The 19,112-nt window shown below is 39.6% G+C and overlaps 2 protein-coding genes across 8 annotated transcripts; one reads left to right on the plus strand and one right to left on the minus strand.

The window, feature by feature from the left end:
* Window positions 1-3,490: 3,490 nt before the first annotated feature.
* On the minus strand, window positions 3,491-13,946 carry tmem120aa (transmembrane protein 120Aa). Of its 2 annotated transcripts, XM_035780093.2 has the most exons (14): window positions 13,798-13,946; window positions 12,031-12,083; window positions 10,515-10,599; window positions 8,434-8,552; window positions 8,154-8,270; window positions 7,855-7,914; window positions 7,610-7,705; window positions 7,104-7,193; window positions 6,546-6,611; window positions 6,184-6,245; window positions 5,855-5,947; window positions 4,335-4,399; window positions 4,141-4,209; window positions 3,491-3,990 (listed from the first exon to the last, which is right to left on the minus strand). In XM_035780093.2, exons 3-14 carry the CDS (start codon window positions 10,590-10,592, stop codon window positions 3,877-3,879), a joined length of 1,029 nt encoding a protein of 342 aa, XP_035635986.1. In that variant the 5' UTR covers window positions 10,593-10,599; window positions 12,031-12,083; window positions 13,798-13,946; the 3' UTR covers window positions 3,491-3,876. The 2 variants fall into 2 exon arrangements, with proteins under 2 accessions (XP_035635986.1, XP_035635985.1); XM_035780092.2 differs by lacking the exons at window positions 12,031-12,083; window positions 13,798-13,946 and having other exon boundaries at window positions 10,515-10,846.
* prr11 (proline rich 11) lies at window positions 12,659-19,018 on the plus strand. 6 transcript variants are annotated; one of them, XM_035780089.2, is made up of 10 exons: window positions 12,659-12,795; window positions 15,029-15,147; window positions 15,369-15,483; window positions 16,576-16,698; window positions 16,781-17,020; window positions 17,119-17,217; window positions 17,393-17,511; window positions 17,788-17,847; window positions 17,965-18,061; window positions 18,174-19,018. In XM_035780089.2, exons 2-10 carry the CDS (start codon window positions 15,092-15,094, stop codon window positions 18,240-18,242), a joined length of 978 nt encoding a protein of 325 aa, XP_035635982.1. In that variant the 5' UTR covers window positions 12,659-12,795; window positions 15,029-15,091; the 3' UTR covers window positions 18,243-19,018. The 6 variants fall into 6 exon arrangements, with proteins under 6 accessions (XP_035635982.1, XP_035635979.1, XP_035635980.1 ...); XM_035780086.2 differs by lacking the exon at window positions 12,659-12,795 and adding an exon at window positions 14,031-14,189; XM_035780087.2 differs by lacking the exon at window positions 12,659-12,795 and adding an exon at window positions 14,031-14,189 and having other exon boundaries at window positions 16,784-17,020.
* The last annotated feature ends 94 nt before the right edge of the window (window positions 19,019-19,112 follow it).

The raw sequence follows: 19,112 nt of genomic DNA on the forward strand, positions 1-19,112 counted from the left end.
GATGTGGAATAGAGTAACATGTAGCCATGACTCTATGTAGTACTGTGCGCCTCCCATAGTCTGTATTGGACTTGGGGACAGTGAAGAGACTTCTGGTGGCATGTCTTGTGGGGTATACATAGTGTCCTAGCAGTGTGCCAGTAGTTCAAACAGACAGCTCGGTGCATTCAACATGTCAATACCTCTCACAAATACAAGTAGTGATGAAGTCAATCTATCCTCCACTTTGAGCCAGGAGAGATTGACGTGCATATTATTAATGTTAGCTCGCTGCGTACAGCCAAAGGCCAGCTGTGCTTCCCTGTTCTGAGCCAATTGCAATTTTCCTAAGTCCCTCTTTGTGGCACCTGACCACATGAATGAACAGTAGTCCAGGTGCGACAAAACTAGGGCCTGTAGGACCTGCCTTGTTGATAGTGCTGTTAAGAATGCAGAGCAACGCTTTATTATGGATAGATTTCTCCCCATCCTAGCTAATGTTGTATCAATATGTTTTGACCATGACAATTTACAATCCAGGGTTACTCCAAGCAGTTAAGTCTCCTCAACTTGCTCAATTTCCACATTATTCATTACAAGATTTAGTTGAGGTTTAGGGTTTAGTGATTTGTCCCAAATACAATGCTTTTAGTTTTTGAAAAGATTAAGGGGCCTAGACAGCTACCCTTGGGAATTCCTGATTCTACCTGGATTTTGTTGGAGAGGGTTCCATTAAATTACACCCTCTGTGTCCTGTTAGGTAACTCTTTATCCACAATATAGCAGGGGGTGTAAAGCCATAACACATACGTTTTTCAAGCAACAGACTATGATTGATGATGTTAAAATCCGCACTGAAGTCTAACAAAACAGTTAATATAGCCCTAATCTATGGATTTCATGACTGGGAATACAGATATGCATCTGTTAGTCACAGATAACTTTTTTTTTTTAAAGTAGGGTCATGGATCAGAAAACCAGTCAGCACCACACATCTCCTTTGCATAGAGTTGATCCGGGTGTTGATTGTAGCCTGTGGAATGTTGTCCCACTCCTCTTCAATGGCTGCGTGAAGTTCCTGGATATTGGCGGGAACTGGAACACGCTGTTGTACACATCGATCCAAAGCATCCCAAACATGCTCAATGGGTGTCTTGTCTGGTGAGTATGCAGGCAATGGAAGAACTGGGACATGTTCAGCTTTCAGCTTCCAGGGTTGTGCAAACCCACAGTTTCATCAGCTGTCCGGGTGGCTGGTCTCAGACGATCCCACAGGTGAAGATGCCGGATGCGGAGGTCCTGGACTGGCGTAGTTACACGTGGTCTGTGGTTGTGAGGCCGGTTGGACGTACTGCCAAATTTTCTAAAACTATGTTGGTAGAAAAATGTACTTTCAATTCTCTAGCAACAGCTCTGGTGGACATTCCTGCAGTCAGTATGCCAATTGCATGCTCCCTCAACTTGAAACATCTGTGGCATTGTGTTGTGTGACAAAACTGCACATTTTAGAGTGGCCTTTTATTTTCCTCAGCACAAGGTGCACCTGTGTAGTGATAATGCTGTTTAATCAGCTTCTTGATATGCCTGTCAGGTGGGTGGATTATCTTGGCAAAGGAGAAATGCTCACTAACAGGGATGTAAACAAATGTGTGCACAAAATGTGAGACAAATACTCTTTTTGTGCATATGGAACATATATGGAATATTTTATTTCAGCTCATGAAACATAGGACTAACACTTTAGAAGTTAAGTTTATATTTTTGTTCAGTGTAGTTGCAAAGTTGCGAATTAGCTCAAATGCTAAAGTTGTTCATGATGAGATTAGAACACACAACCTTTGTTGCTAGACATTCATTTTTGCTTTACCAAACTTAATATATCATACTAATTTGAATGTCCTGGGTTTACGCTTACTATGTTACGTCTAATCAATGTAATGTAAGATAAAGTAATATATCATACTAAATGAAGTGGCAAGGATTTTTGTTTAAGGTGCACTATGCAGAAATCGCTTCGTTATTTCCTGGTTGCAAAAATTCACATAGTTTGCCTAAACTCTATGGTCAGAGTGTGACAATAACTGCATTATGCTGCAAACACTGTCCAAAATTTTTTTTTTTACTGTAGTAATTTTGCAGTATAACTGCAGTACAATGCAGTTATTCTGCAATAACTGCGTCTAAAATACCATTGTCGACTGCAGTTACAAAATGGCAATCTTTTTTGTAAGGGATGAAACACTATTTTCCATCACCATGTGGCTAATGCTTGTCCTGGATGTTATGTAATGTGTTCAGCCAATAAGGTTGCAGTAGTTGTTTTTTTCACAGTCAGTGCTATCTAGAATCCTTGGGACTTCTCTACCCTTACCTTAATCATGTTTTATTTAAACTTTAATGGGGTAGGGACGTCGCAAAGACCCTGGCTGTGCCTGTGTCCAATCCACCTGGTCCTGCTACCTATCCTGTGCTGCTGACTACCTGGCGTGCCCTAGAATGATGTCCGACTGCCATGCCCCTTACCATTACACCCACATACATTGAATTCCAAAAACATGCACACTATTCATTATGTGTTTTAGGCTGAACATCTGTAAAACACTTGTTGATGTCAAAAGGGCTTTAGAAAATAAATGTGTTTGAAGTGTGCTGCCTTCCATTGTTACACATTATCAGATAAAATTCCCTTATAAGATCCAATTTGTTTTATTGATATTATTTGACTATTAATTACATTTAAGATTGCACAAATTTATGAACATATAATTTAATAAACCTCTAAACAAAACTATCATTACATTATTTGCATGTTGCATCTGGGGTAAAAAATACATGTATTTTACTCTTAATCTAATTTTTACTTCATAACTTCACTGCATAAATGTTTAATCTTTCTTATTAAAACTATGAATAATGTTCTGTAAATGAGTTCATGGCAACAAATATAATACATGTAATTTTGAAACTATCGGACCAAATATGAAAAAATGTACTGATACAACCTGCTTGGTTGAACGCGTTACGCAACATCCGGGACTAGCATTAGCCACTCTAGCATGGTGGTGAAAACGGCTTCATAAAGAAAGTATGCATATTTTCAGTTTTTTCCACCTTCTCGCCATTAAATCGATTTAAAGTTGAAAAACAGACTCCTTCACAGCCTGAATGAAGAATATTTGATTTATGAACCAGTCAACAGGGGATACGAATGTATAGCCGGCTGCACACATTCCCTTTGGATGGTAAGATGAAACGACTATCGCCATCTGCTGGCCTTTGGGCTATAGTGAAATGTGATAACGCCATGTTCCTGGAAAGTTCGATAATTGAATTAAATGGAACTCACTTTGATATCAACCATCCTATCAAACCATCGAGAAGAAGACTATCCATCTTCAAAATAGTATCAGCCAAGAAGAAGAAAGTAAAATTGTCAACATATCCCTAAAATATCAGTGGTAATACACATGGCATAGTCTCCTGATGAGACATTTAATGAACAAAGCACAGACTCAGTCAGTGGCTTATTATTGCAGTGAGCTCTCTTTTGACACAGCTGAACATGTAGACAGTTTAGTGACAGTCAGTGCAAGGCATGTAATTCTCTTCCACTATAATATCTCCAACCTATTCAGGTAATCTCACACACAGTTAAATCATACGATGCAGAAAGTGACAAGCTGCATTTCTCAGAAAAACAGAACAATGTGGTTCAACATTTTTACTCAAAACGAAACACATTAGATAAAATGGTACAACAGAAAAAAGTAAATGTTTACAAGACAAACGCATAAAATAGACATACAAAGCATATTAGTATAAAACACCTTTTGCACATATTCTTTTGAATAAATCGTTGGGTTCATAACAATGTCTAGTTATCTTTCTCTTCAAGTCTTATAGGCTCTTGGACTTGTCTTGGTTGTGGATGTACTTATGGTAGACTACTCCAAGTGTGGTGGAGAAGTTCCCCATGAACAACACAAGGTATGAGCAGCCACACATGAAGACCTGTAGGGTGGGGAGGGAGGACAGGTTAGGAATACTGTTGCAAATGTTCACTTTAAATTTGACAGTCAACAAAATAAACAACAAAAAAACTAAAGGAGCTTGCCATATATTAATATAAGTTTCATTAATTTCTCTGTGAAATGCACTGACTTGCCACTCTTTACACTCTGGGAGCTGGGCCATCCTGAACAGTGTTAGGCCATTGTAAAGCTGCCAGAACTACAAACACACAGAACATAGTGGTGTCACTCTTTCTCTAAAAACAATACATACAACTGCAGAAACAACAATATCCAGAAATAACTTTGGTACTTTCAATAACCCCCCCCCCTGCTGATACTCACATGACCAAAGAACAGGAAGGGCAGAAGGAAGGTCAGGCCTCGCCACATCCACGACTGGAAACCCTCTGAGGTGGTGGAATGTTTGTTTATGTCACTAACAACACTACATGACCAAAGTATGTAGACACCTGCCCGTTGAACATCTCATTCCCAAATCATGGGCATTAATATGGAGGTGGTCCCCCTTTGCTGCTATAACAGCCTCCACTCTTTTTGGAAGGCTTTCCACTAGATGTTGAAACATTGCTTCCAATCATACATAAGAGGATTAGTGAGGTAGGGCAATGATGATGGCCGATTAGGCCTGGCTCGCAGTCATTGTTTCAAATCAAATCAAATTTATTTATATAGCCCTTCGTACATCAGCTGATATCTCAAAGTGCTGTACAGAAACCCAGCCTAAAACCCCAAACAGCAAACAATGCAGGTGTAAAAGCACGGTGGCTAGGAAAAACTCCCTTGTTTCAATTCATTCCAAAGGTCTTAGATAGGGTTGAGGTCAGGGCTCTGTGCAGGCCAGTCAAGTTCTTCTACACTGATCTCGACAAGCCATTTCTGTATTGTCCACGGGGGCATTGTCATGCTGAAACAGGAAAGGGCCTTCACCAAACTGTTGCCACAACGTTGGAAGCCCAGAATCAGCTAGATTGTCATTGTATGCAGTCGTCTTAAGATTTCCCCTCACTGGAACTAATAGCCCTGGACCATTATTCCTCCTCCACCAAACTTTACAGTTTGCACTTTGCATTGGGTTCCCACGGATCCAGTGTCCAATGGCGGTGATCTTTACACCACTCTAGCTGACTCTTGGCATTGTGCATGGTGATCTTAGGCTTGTGTGCGGCTGCTTGGCCATGGAAACCCATTTCAAGAAGCTCCAGACGAACAGTTCTTGTGCTGATGTTGCTTCCAGAGGCAATTTGGAAGTAGCGTTGTAACCGAGAACAGACGTTTTTTACGCGCTACGCGCTTCACCACTCGCGTCCCGGTCTGTGAGCTTGTGTGGCCTACCACTTCACGGCTGACCTGTTGTTGCTCCTAGACGTTTCCACATCACAATAACAGCACTTACAGTTGACCGGAGCAGCTCTACCAGGGCAGAAATTTGACAAACTGACTTGTTGGAAAGGTGGTATTCTACGACGGTGCCACGTTGAAACTCACTGAGCTCTTCATTAATGCCATTCTACTGCCAATGTTAGCTATGGAGATTGCATGGCTGTGTGCTCGATTTCATACACTTGTCAGCAACGGGTGTCAAACTAATTTGAAGGGGTGTCCACATACTTTTGTATATATAGTGTATATGGAATGCACATATAATAACCATGTACTTACTATACAATACCAGTAAACATGTACGATACAGCTGCAAACTACACTGTGTGTTGATGATGATATCAGGTTAATGAGGAGTGATGGAGGAGGATGCGTTTTTGTAATTTTGGTCATGTTACTCTTAAACACGTGATCAGTGAGTAGTCATGATGACACACAACAATATGTGACTTCTCACTCACCAACTGTCAAGTCCATGTTGTGACTCTCTCCCAGGGCTCGAAGTCTATACAGACAGCCACTCTGGTAGTAGTACTGGAGAAACTGGACAAAACCTATTTTGCACAGACAACACAACAGAAGTGTACTGTATTAATATTGACACTGTTCTATTTCGTCCCAGGTTTCAGGTCAATCCCATTTCAAAGGTGAATTAATTGAAATGCCTATTCAAAAGTTAAATGGTGCCATTTGTTTTCAATAATGATAGCTTCATATTAAAAACAACTGTATGTGATTTACTCCATAGTCATTCTATCTCGCACTTAAAGATATTACAGTTGTGTCTTACTTTGGTACAAGCAGTAGGTGAGAAACTGATTCCTGAACATCTGGTAGAGTATGCCTTCCGGCCTGTAGGACGGACAGGGCAGTTAGATAAGTACTATGGTGCAAATTCCATTCTAGCCAATCAGAGGTAAAAAATAAATAAAATGCATTTGGGTTAAAGGTCAACAAGCTACCTAATCTGTTCTTCTTGTCTTGTGCACTCATAAATATGGTAATAAAAATGGTAACATGGTAACTTACTAAAACTCCAGGCCTCTGGGGCTGCAGTGTTCAGTGTTTCCCCTCGTGCTTAATTTGATCACACGCCCAGCCATAGTTAGAGTGATATCATATTGCAGATGTAGAACATTGGGGAACACTTACCAAGTCAGCATCACTCCAGACAGGAAGCAGAACACATAGTGATGAAACACCCACCAACCCTTGATCCTGAAAGAACAAAGAAACAAGTCACACCCAGATCTATGTACAGGCCACAGCGAATAAATAGCTAGAATGGACAGTACATATGAGATATAAATCTAAGTGTATTATACATGCAGGATTGTACATCAAAGTACAGTAGTTAGTACCAATTCAGGACTGCAGTGTGTGATGTAAAAAGCCTCACAGCATAAAAATCCTAATAAAATTGAATTGTGAGGATTTTTACATCACACACTGTGCAGGTAGGAAGACGACAAAGAAAAATAGTATCGTATAGAAGTCAATCTACAGTGCAGGCAAAGTATCCTTATGTTTCACACAAGAGATGGCATATGCTGAGGGGACAAAGCAGCATCAACATGCCTCCATGTAATGAGGCTGACACAAACAGGGTGCTGTTTCATTGGACCACTGTTGTAGCGCAAACACACAGTGGTGCAGTGTCTTCAGCTGAATGCAAACACACACCAGCAGTATGAAGTGCTGACTACTGACCTGGAGCCATTGCTAATGAGGATACTCTCCCGAATGGTCAGTGTGCAGTAGTACCACACCAGCAGGAAGTTGAAGAGAGCGTCTAAGGCTCTGCCAAACAAAGACAGACACAACCACAAACACTAGTTCACCAAGTTCACAGTTAAGTTCACAGAGTTCAGAGTCAAAGACAAACAGGAGCAAATGTAATTTATAGGTATTACTGCATAACAATATATTACAGCTAATAATACATACAATAGTGGAATGTTTTTAATGAGTTGCTAATTTTATCGTAGCCTAGTGGTTAGAGCGTTGGACTGAAAGGTTGCAAGATCGAATCCCCGAGCTGACAAGGTACAAATTTGTCATTCTTCCCCTGAACAAGGCAGTTAACACACTGTTCCTAGGCCGTCATTGAAAATAAGAATTTGTTCTTAACTGACTTGCCTATTTAAATAAAGGTCAAATAAAAATTCTAAATAAATATGGATTGTCAATAAAATGGTATATGAGAGGTTACTCACCTGTAACTAAATACAAAGCGACATGTGAATGAGAAGACGAGGAGTAGGACGGTGAGGACCAATTTGAATTTCTCATATTCATCTTTGTAGGCAAATCTTGTTGCGAGAGAACAGAGAAAAAACATCTGTTATGTTCACCAAGAGGCAAACAGTTTGAGTTCAGTTTGAGTATGAGTTCTCATTGTCATGTTATGACTTCATTATTACATTGCAATACATTTGTTAAATTACTGAAAAGCTCTTACTTGGAGTGTTTGTTGAGCAATGTTACATTCACGTTCCCAAGAACGAGACTGAGGTATAACCTGTACAGCAAAGGGGAGAGAATTTTATCAAGAAAATAATTGTCTACAAATCTTCTCTAATAGAGAGCCAAATTCACGTTGTCTAGTAGAGAGCCAACCCGTATCAAGCTAAACTGTTTTACACTGACAGTTTGGACTACACACTATGTGCTTAAGGCGTGTTGTAGTAGATAGCTTAAACCGAGACGGTAGCCTGCGAGAAGCTACTGCTATGCAAAATACGCCTATATTTGTTTTACCCATTCTTCTTTGGCAGGAAAGACTCCATTTCAAAGAAAACATTTGGTCTGTCCTTGATAGATTCCTGGATCCCATTTATTGCATTAATTTCCTCTGGACTCTGTGTTTCTTTGCATCTAAAGAGGAAAAGGACAACATGATTTAGTAATAAGTACAAAGCGGACCAATAGAATAATGAGAATTATGACTACAGTGAGGTCTATTACACTGTGATTACTAGATAATTGAAAAATGTGAGGTTCCATGTGTCCTATTACATCAACTGTGCTTGATACTCACTCTTCCAGCGACACTGTGAGCTCTTTTAATTTCTTCCTCTGTCGTGCTATGGCATTGGAACAGCTGTCTTGTAGCTTGGAGACCTCCTCAAGCTTCTGTTTATACAGACGGTGAGTCTCCTAGAGGAAAATAGAGATGGTAAGAACAATTTTGCATCTCTGTGGTGCATATGCAGCACACTGTATCATCTCAGTCACTCAGCAATGAGGTTGCACTAGATATGATGGGATATTTCACTGACACTTATTGTCATTGCACGTAACCTAAGAATGACCATAAGAGCTGTATTAAAGCTTGCTTGTGCTGAGCCAATTAATTTTGTTTAGGCTAAGTGTTACAATCTACCTTGACATTTGTACAGACTTAACCGGATGTGGCCTAGGTCTCACACTTTGGAAATTATGGAAATCAATTTCAAAATGTTGGTCTAGTTGTACTGCTTGCTTGTGAGGCTTCCAATGCAGCTGTTTTTATCTCAATATAAACAACTTTCGGGATAACAATTAAGTACCTTACTGTGATTGTTTTTAATTCAAATGGTCAAAAAGAAAACAAAAGTAGTAGCTTCTTAACAAAGAGCAATTTCTCTAGCAAGAATTTTGCTTGGACTGTCTGGGAGTCATCTGAGTATGGAGGAGAAAAAAGAAAAATTTTATTGACAAAGAGGTTTGGAACTCTTGGTCTATAACTAATTTACCGCCTGGTGATGTCACCTGGCAGGCCAAAACTTCCTCCCACCACAACAGGCTAACATTTTAAGCGGTCTTTTCAAACAGCTCTTACACTAAAAGAGCATTGTTGTAATTTCACAGTATTATTCCAACCTCATAGTGGAAATATATAAAACAGAGGAAAATCACATTGACTGCACTGGGACTTTAAAAATGAAGAAGAAAAGTGATAGCTACTGATCTGTATGTCCTCCAATGTTATAACTTCTCAAGAGTTTATGTCAATTTACAGTAATAAGTTCTATTAGAAATTTTAATTAGTTCCAAATATATTTCATAGCGATAGCTTTTGTAGGTAGAAATCAGTTACTCTGGAAGCAGCCTAATATCACCAGGTTGTATACAGAACGTGTTTGATATCATAGTGGAATTTAATATGATATATTTAAGCAAGAAGGCCCAAGGAAGTGTGGTATATGGCCAATATACCACAGCTAAAGGTTGATCTTAAGCATGACACAACGCGGAGTGCCTGGACACAGCCCTTAGCCGTAGTATATTGGCCATATACCACAAACCCCCGAGGTGCCTTACTGCTATTATAATCTGGTTACCAAGGTAATTAAAGCGGTTACGGTCTGATATACCAAAGCTGTCTGCCAATCAGCATTCAGGCCTCGAACCACACAGAGTATAAAGTATGATATATTACATGTATTCAATTTAGTATTGTACTGTGGTATGATTGTTGAATGTATTTTGGGAAATTAATTATTATATGTCAAGGTACAATTAAAAAAAAAAAAACTGTTTACGACATTGTTATGCCTGTCCAACTACTGCTGTAATCCTGTGATAAGAACCTGTGTGCCAGTTTTTATTTAATGAAAGAAAATACATATCCTAAAAAATGAAATCAGATGATCAAAACAGCTTTCAAACAGATTTCTGCTGCAGTGGCTTTCAACAAGTTTTTGGTCTGGAGTGGTCCATACAATTATCCGACTGAAGAACCTTCATTCTTGCATTCTTTCTTGGGTGTGCTAGCTAGCCAGCTAGGTTGACGGTTTGCCAGAGCAGTGGCAAACTGAGTGTGGACAGCTTGTTTATGAATACCCAATGCCATTAATAATTCCCATGACATTTCGTTAGATTACTATTTCAAGTAACTCGCTAACGTTAGTCAGTTCAGGATTGTAAAATGTGCAATCACAGCTAGCTAGCCTACAAGTACATGTTTCTGGATTGGCGAGCATTTGCTGCCAACGTTACCTATTTAGCTAGCTGTCGTAAACACACATTGTGCGGATTAGCTCGTTTATGGGCGACTGGCTGTAGCGAATTGGCGAACCGATAACTTGAAGTCAGCAAGTTTGTAGGAAATATACTTTTCTAAAACATGCCCCTTACCTGGACCCGTTGAAAGTCCTTTTCCAGACCCTCCCACTCCTGTAAGCAATCAGCCAAACTAGTTTGGTTGAATAACATTTTATTCCTATGTGGGCAAAGGCAAGAACACAAGAAATGTCAGCTGTGCAACAGTTGTAAGACCTATCACTTCGAGGACACCTCATCCAACTGTTTATCCAATGAGGTGTCCCGATTCATTTCTTGAAGTTTTCAACGCCCACGCCTGAGCCAATGAACGCTTTCGAACAATAGAACAGCTGATTGGGTGACTGTTATTACCGTATTTTCTGCGCAAGATCATGGTGTCCTCGGTGGCGGAATAAGTACCCAATTGTCAAATTTAAGTAAAAGTAAGACACATTAATATAAAAGGACTCAAGTAAAAGTGAAATTCACCCAGTAAAATACTACTTGAGTAAAATTCAAAGTATTTGGTTTTAATTATATGAAAGTAAATGTAATTGCTAAAATATACTTAAGTATCTAAAAGTAAATGTATACATAATTTCAAATTCCTTATATTAAACAAACCACCCGACACGATTGTCTCGTTTTTTTTAATGAATGGATTGCCAGAGGCACACCAACATAATTTTCAAAAGAATAATTTGTGTTTAGTGAGTCTGCCAGATCAGAGGCAGTAGGGATGACCAGGAATGTTATCTTGATAAGGGCGTGAATTGGACAATTTTCCTGTCCTACTAAGCATTCAAAATGTAAGGAGTACTTTTGGGTGTCAAGGAAAATGTATGGAGTAAAAAGTACATTATTTCATTTAGGAATGTAGTAAAGTAAAAGTTGTCAAAAATATAAATAGTAACGTAAAGTAAGGATATCCCCCAAAACAACTTTAGTAGTACTTTAAAGTATTTTTACTTAAGTACTTTACACCACTGGGTGTGCCACTGGACCTTATCATTACATTGATTACATAATCCTGGCAAGTTGCCATTCAGCATTCCTATGAAATTCTCAGGACCTATGATTCCAGAATATCAGCAGGACAAATGTATTACTATGATTCCAGAATATCAGCAGGACAAATGTATCAATGTGCATAAGTTGTTTTAGCTGCACCAATGCCTGGGTCTTCAGAAATAATAATATTGCATTACATATGGAAAGTGAATATCTTACAATGAACTGATGATCAGCAAGCCTATGGCCTGACAAGCAATATTTGTAAGCTGGTTCTCACATACTTATGTGTCTGTGTATGTGTACTATGACCATACTTTAAATATTTGTGAGAAATTGGTGCTCATTGCATACAAATGTCATCAACCACCCAAGAAGGTCAATATAAAGGAGGAAGGGAACTCCATGACAATATCCATGTACTTTTTAAAATTTTCATTGGGTAAATAGTGTTCCAGTGAATTACAGGGCTCTGGTGCCATTAAGGTCTGGACTAATTCAAATGAGCTACTGTCCATCTTCATAGCAGGGCACTGCAATATCAGTCATTCGTCTACCCAGTGTGTGCAGCTCCCAGTCGGACAGCTGTTGTACAAACCCTCAGTTTGGCCTCATGTTGGTTTTACATTGCAGGACAAGCTCCCAGGCCTCCTGCAGTGAGAAAATTGCCATCAATATCATAATGGTGTGGCAAGAATAACAGAAAAATGTGTCACTTACTAAATGCAGCAGCTTACGAGTTAGTTGAGATAATATGTACATGTAGGTTGGGGTAAAGTGATTATGCATAGATAATAAACAGAGAGTAGCAGCATGTGTGAAAGCATGTGAATGTGTGTGTGTCATCAAAATCAAATCTCAAATCAAATTTTATTTGTCACATACACATGGTTAGCAGATGTTGATGCGAGTGTAGCGAAATGCTTGTGCTTCTAGTTCCGACAATGCAGTAATAACCAACGAGTAATCTAGCTAACAATTCCAAAACTACTACCTTATACACACAAGTGTAGGGGGATAAAGAATATGTACATAAAGATATATGAATGAGTGATGGTACAGAACGGCATAGGCAACATGCAGCACAACCATTTGTCCACTTTTTATAAAAGGCAACTTTGATTGTATTGTTAGACTGAATCATAGAAATAAGTTATGTTTATCAACACAATGGATTTGTTTAAATCGTGTTGAACCAATATGACAGTCAGCCCCCACTGGCCTCTTACCAATCAAACAGAGGTAGTTTAACTTTGGTAGTCTGGACAGGCGAGTGTACTGATTAAGAATGTTGTAAAGCTCAGACAGATCGCAAAAGGTTGTTCCAGCCATTATAGGAAGCCTGAAAACCTGAAAATAAAAAGTAAGTGTTTTCAAAACCCCGCATTGGACTACTACCCTTGCTAGTTAGCTAACGTTAGCTTGCTAACATCATGCTTGAAATACTAGCTAACTTGTTTCAGGAACAATATTTGTTCTCAGTATATCAACATCTTTCTGTAGATAAAGTTAGCTAGTCGAGTTTTCAAACAAACATCAGATATGGTAGAGCACCCTAGATAGCTAGCTACCTAATTAGCCTAATGTCGGTCTCTGCCATTGACTGTGACGTTAGCCAAGTATGTGTGTTGTTAGCAGAGACCTATCAATTCAATTCAAGGTCTTTATTGGCATGGGAAACATGTGTTAACATTGCCAAAGCAAGTGAGGTAGACAACATACAAAGTGAATATATAAGGTGAAAAACAACAAAAATGAACAGTAAACATTACACATACAGAAGTTTCAAAACAGTAAAGACATTACAAATGTCATATTATATATATATATATATACAATGTACAAATAGTTAAAGGACACAAGATAAAATAAATAAGCATAAATATGGGTTGTATTTACAATGGTGTTTGTTCTTCACTGGTTGCCCTTTTCTCGTGGCAACAGGTCACAAATCTTGCTGCTGTGATGGCACACTGTGGAATTTCACCCAGTAGATATGGGAGTCAAAATTGGATTTGTTTTCGAATTCTTTGTGGATCTGGGGGAAATATGTATCTCTAATATGGTCATACATTGGGCAGGAGGTTAGGAAGTGCAGCTCAGTTTCCACCTCATTTTGTGGGCAGTGAGCACATAGCCGGTCTTCTCTTGAGAGCCATGTCTGCCTACGGCGGCCTTTCTCAATAGCAAGGCTATGCTCACTGAGTCTGTACATAGTCAAAGCTTTCCTTAATTTGGGGTCAGTCACAGTGGTCTCATTCACTCATCATTATCTCATTATTATCATTATTATTATCTCATTCACTGATAATGCTAGTAAAGAAAATGCAGGCAGTTAACGTTACAGGTTAGGGCAGAAACTTACCTGGTTAGGGTGAAAATGACAAAACGACTTTTCCCGCTCAAGTTAACTAACCAAGGGCACTTAGCTAGTTAGCTACAACATTTCAAATAAATTTCTGAACTAACCACACAAAATGTAGAGAAAATTAAACAGGTTTGTTTAGGTTTTGTTGCTAGGTAACACAATAACGTGCATTGCGTTTGGCTGGATAGTAGTCATTTGTGATTGGTCATTCTATCTACTTCTGTATTCAGTAGCCTATCCACGTACGTCTTCATCCAGCTGTGTGCAATACGTTTCTTGATTTGTTGAAGCGACTAGTTGTACATTTTGAAAATCCTTGTTGAGCAAAGCAAACATTGTACAAATATCCGTTTTTTAACGAATACTTTTTTCTTATGGCTGGATCATGGGTATGTAACGTCAGTTATAAGTTTAACTAACTTGCATGAATAGGTTAAAAAACAGAGAAAGCTGAACGAAACTAGCGCCACGAATACAGATGTGTGTTAACGTCTATGGTCGGCCGGTGTTAGGTAGCTAGCATGCTGTGTTGCAAAAGCGTTGCTGGCAGGCAAAACCTATCTTGTTCGTGCATTCGCTTGGCTATTGAAGCAGTAACGTTTTGCGTTGGCAATTTATATACATTCTTTAAAACAGTTTGTAGACCGTAGCTAGCTAGGTATGAAAAGCAGGAAGTCCAGCCTGTTTGTTGTTACGTTAATTGTCATTTAGCTAGCTACAATGAAAATGGCAATCAAGATATTAAATGATTGGACCTAGGCCAGGGGTGTTAAATTAATTTTGCCCGGGGTCCGCATTCGGTTTTCAACGAAAATTGGTCCTTTTTCCTCACCCCCAACATTTGCAAAAAAAAAATGTCCTCTTCCGATGCTCCCTGACTGTCTAGCTTTCATTTGGGTGATTTTGTAATTTTATAGTCTACACAGTTGCGATTTGGTTTTAGTCATTTGAAGGTATATTCACCCCCCCCTCCCTCCCCATTTGAGTTATTATTGTAACCCCCACCCCCTTTCATTTTTATTTATTTTAATTATTTATGTTTTACTCAACCCAACTCAACCCATACCACTGACCTATGCTATGGGCTGCCAATAGAAAACATGGCTGGCTAATTTGTCAAATTGGATATTGCCCAATTACCATTACTGGTGTGTAAATAACTAACTTGTCTATTAACCCATACATATTTTGAAATGTAACTGAATCTGACTCTTCACTGTGCATTTAGGGACCAAGCAAAGCCTTCCTGCAACGCAGGAAGAAGAGGGCCAGCAGCAGACGCTGGGCTGTTATGAGTAAAAGGCTTCAAGAAACACCTAAGCCCATCGTCACACCTGTAATCACACAGTGAGTCAATCTATGGCTGTCATCACTGCAACATTTTAGTTCATACAGTAGAGTTGTTGTTGACTTGCAACCCTTATTAGTCTAGACTACTGACAGTTGTCCTTCTATTGTTGCCTACAATGTCAACATGAATCCATGGATGGCTGAATGATCGTGCACAGGAGGGAGGACAACGCTTTCCTTAACTCTCTTAACACTTATCATTCTGTGTGTATTTTTAGACTTGGAAATTGTGACCCAATCACCCAAACCAGTCCAGTTCCTTTGCTAGGTGTCAGAGGGTTGCTGCTGGCTTTTGGCAGGCTATGCCAAATCTGGAGGAACTGCCTGAGCCAGGTAGGTTTCTACAGCATGGCTGTTTGTAACAGGGCTGTTTTGGTAGAGGGAAATGTTATGTTAGATTTCATTCCCAAGCACTTACCTATATGATTCACTCTATATGTCAGTGACACTAACCACATTTCCATCCACAGTTTTTATGCGAGTAAAGTCATACTGTGTAAAAAAAAATTAAAAAAAATTAAACCACAACAGCTGTGATGGAAACAGGAAGTTGTGGTAAAATGTTATATATCCCGCTCAATAATTTGTTCGTTCGACATGGTGGGATCTTCAGTGTTTGTAAAATTAATTATGTGAGAAATTGCGGCGGAAGCGTTTTTTATGCACATCATATCACGACTCCAAGTTAGTCAACTTTGAGTCACGTGATGATATGGTATGTGATCCTCCCACTATGACTTGGGGAAACTATGCAGTTTATTAGGCTATAGATTAAATAATTTCTGATGAACTTCACAGGGTGGTGAAAGTGCACAGTGATCTTGATTCTCCTTTCCAATAAATATCGAGGATCCTATTCTGGTGACATGATGATCGATGCTTGACTGCCGTTTGACAAATAAAAATATATTCTTACTCTTATCCATAATAATCTCATCATACCCGCACAGCCTAACTGCACTGTATCTGTGAGCTGTTGGCTAGAGCGCACATGCCAAGACCAGAGTAAGCACATTTGCTATTTAACACAACTATCTGTAGAGTTGAAAATGCAAAGGAAATGCATTGAACTTTCGATTTTTATTCGGTACATGAAATCGTAAGTGAAACAGTTATTTTTGTGGGCACTGTGTCATCACTCAATGATTTTTATCCACAAAGTCAGTTTGGTGGAGAAACTACACTGCTGGGAAAATGCACATATTTTCTTTATGCAGATTTTAGAATATTTGCATGAAAATCTGTTACCAATAAAGATGGAGGAATTCAGATATTACGTCATTGTAACGGAGAGAAATGTACGGCGAACTTAGCAAACAAGGCATTTATGGTGAGTACATGGGGGCTGCCCTCTTTATGCACCTTCGCCATTGGATGGAAACCTTGCTACAGAACCAATTTCTACTTCCATCTATCTATTTGCAGTCATTTTCTGGATTCTTGAAAACATTTTTCTTCTGGCGGGGGTATGCCAAACAATTAGAGACCCTACAGAATCAAATGGCTGAGCTGCAGAGGGAGATGGATGCCTTGCATTCTGCTCTTCAGGTGAGACACCAACAATTACACTCAACTGAATGTACCTTATGATGTGACAAACAGCCACATGTCACTAAAGCCTGTCTTTCAGCAGGGGGGTAGCACTGCATGCCACTGCCATGGGACTGTGGCTGGTGGTTTAGTCCGTCCAATGTTCCCTACTCCTCCCCCTCTTCCGTTGGGCTGTGGGTCCAGTGTAGACCCTCTCCCTGCTCTCACACCACCAGTCCCAGCTCCACCACCACCTCCACCACCACCTCCTCCTCCCCCATCTACCACTTTTCTGCAACCCTACGTCCCTAAAAAAAGAGTGGCCTCCAATGCTCAACAGGTAAGAACTTAACTCACCGTTCATTATTTTTAATTTGGTGGTCGTAGATCGATTTCAGTCTCATATCTCCTATGATGTGACCTCTGTCTGTCACGTAGAGCTCCAAGGAGAAGCAGGACATACTGGTGGCTGTGACCCTTAGGGATTTACAGACTGTTAAACTGAGAAAGGTCATTGTCAGCAGTGTGAAATCAAAGGTAAGCAAGCATATTCTTAGCCTACTCCAGTAATGAGCGCTTCCACCTGTCCAAAATGTAAGAGCCACAGGACACTCTCACATAGCATGCAGTATTGTGCCTGCTTCTCTTGCATTTCCAGCATAAACGTGTGCAACAAGGCCATTGTATTACAATGGGTCTGTCTCTATTTCAGAGGACTCCAGAGAAAATACGTGCCCCTCTGGTCACTGTGGCAGACCTGCAGAATGTCCGTCTGAAACGATCCCACTGCCAACTGCTCCCTAAGCTTTCCAAATGCCTTAGCGCTGGCAGGTAAACCTATCCCCTATTTCTTCATCTGCTGCCATTGTTTTGTGACCAGAAGATTATCAGTGTTCTCCATCATGGTCCTGGGGATCCACCACATGTTGTGCAGGCTTTTGTTCAAGGCCAATACTCATAATAATTTGAATCATGTTTATCAGGCCTGGAACAAATGCCTGCACACCTGGATGAAAATTAAAATAATCGCTTTTGAAATAATTGTTTTCTTTCTTGGATTTGTGTTGTCCTACTGTGGAAATGATCAAATGTTATTTCCCACTCTAGAACACCTTCTAAAAACCCCATGAGTCTGCGTACACAGCTGAAGAGAGTTCAAATCAATAGGTAATGTGTTTCAACACTCAAGTGCTTTATTCTGGGGTTCTTGTGTTACCTGAAAACAGGAAGTCAAAGGACTAATCAAGTGAGAGCTCAGTCTGACTTTTTCTCTCTATTCTTTAGGAGTCCTGGTGGTACTCCTCTGTTTGACAAGGAGAATATGGAGGCAGGCACTGGCCTCACCCCCATCATGACTCAGGCTCTGCAACGCAAGTTCCAGGTAGGTCACTCACTCCAACTCGGAGCACCACAACTTTAGAGCCCATGTGCATGAATGTATGGTTAAAGGTGTATCCCCCTTTTCACTACTTTTGTTTTATTTATTCCCTCAGAGTGCCTTACCACGAGGACCGTCTCCAAAGGCAAATAATTGCAATGGAAGCTTTGATAATCAAAACTGAGACATTTGTTGATAAATACACAATGTCGATCCAGACGAGTTGAAATGTAACAGTGAAAAGCAGCTGCTCTGTTGTATGCGGATGGTATGCAAGCTATGGATGTAACTATTGGCGCAATGCACATTTACTAGCGCATTCTGCTTTCCACTGCTGAATGGGTTACTCCTTTCCATTGTTGGATGGGTTACATAATGCTTTCCATTGCTGAATGGTTTATTAAGTGCTAGGGGGTTTGAGGATGAGAAGAGGAAACACTGTTTTGTCTTGAACCACTTTTAAAATGAACATAAATTCTGAAAGCAAGCATTTTCTGTGAAAGCTGCTTTTACAGAACAGTCCTGTTAATTCATTGAATGACAGATGAGGACTTGCCTTGACTGCCCCTCTGTATCAGGCATAGGATTGGTTAATCCCAACACTGCCTTAAAGCCTCATGCTTCTTGGAACAGTGATATTAAGTGAGCCATACTGAGATTTAAAAGGCAGTAGTTGAGATACTCTGTACATGTTGAGGAAACACAATCTGTGACGAGTTACTTGAACTGAGTGAGATGCATCACATGTTTTTAATGTGGGTTCAGTTAGTAGTCATTTTTATGAGGAAGTAAATGTATCTGAGGGACTTTGTTTGGAAATTGCACATTGACTAGGGACCCAATATGTTTGTGAGCTATTGTGTTTTGATCTTTGTTTATATAGCTTTTTTCTAAAATCTTATATTGCATGTTATTTTTAATTTGCTACTGTAACCAAATAAAATCTGTTACATTTTTTAAGTTTTTATTTAAGAATGTATTTTTACCAATATTGTGCTTATAATAATACAATTACATTTGTGAATTCCTAGACATGTTTTAAGTGTTATTATAA

Source organism: Oncorhynchus keta, chromosome 11, assembly GCF_023373465.1.
Source record: "Oncorhynchus keta strain PuntledgeMale-10-30-2019 chromosome 11, Oket_V2, whole genome shotgun sequence".
NCBI lineage: Eukaryota > Metazoa > Chordata > Actinopteri > Salmoniformes > Salmonidae > Oncorhynchus > Oncorhynchus keta.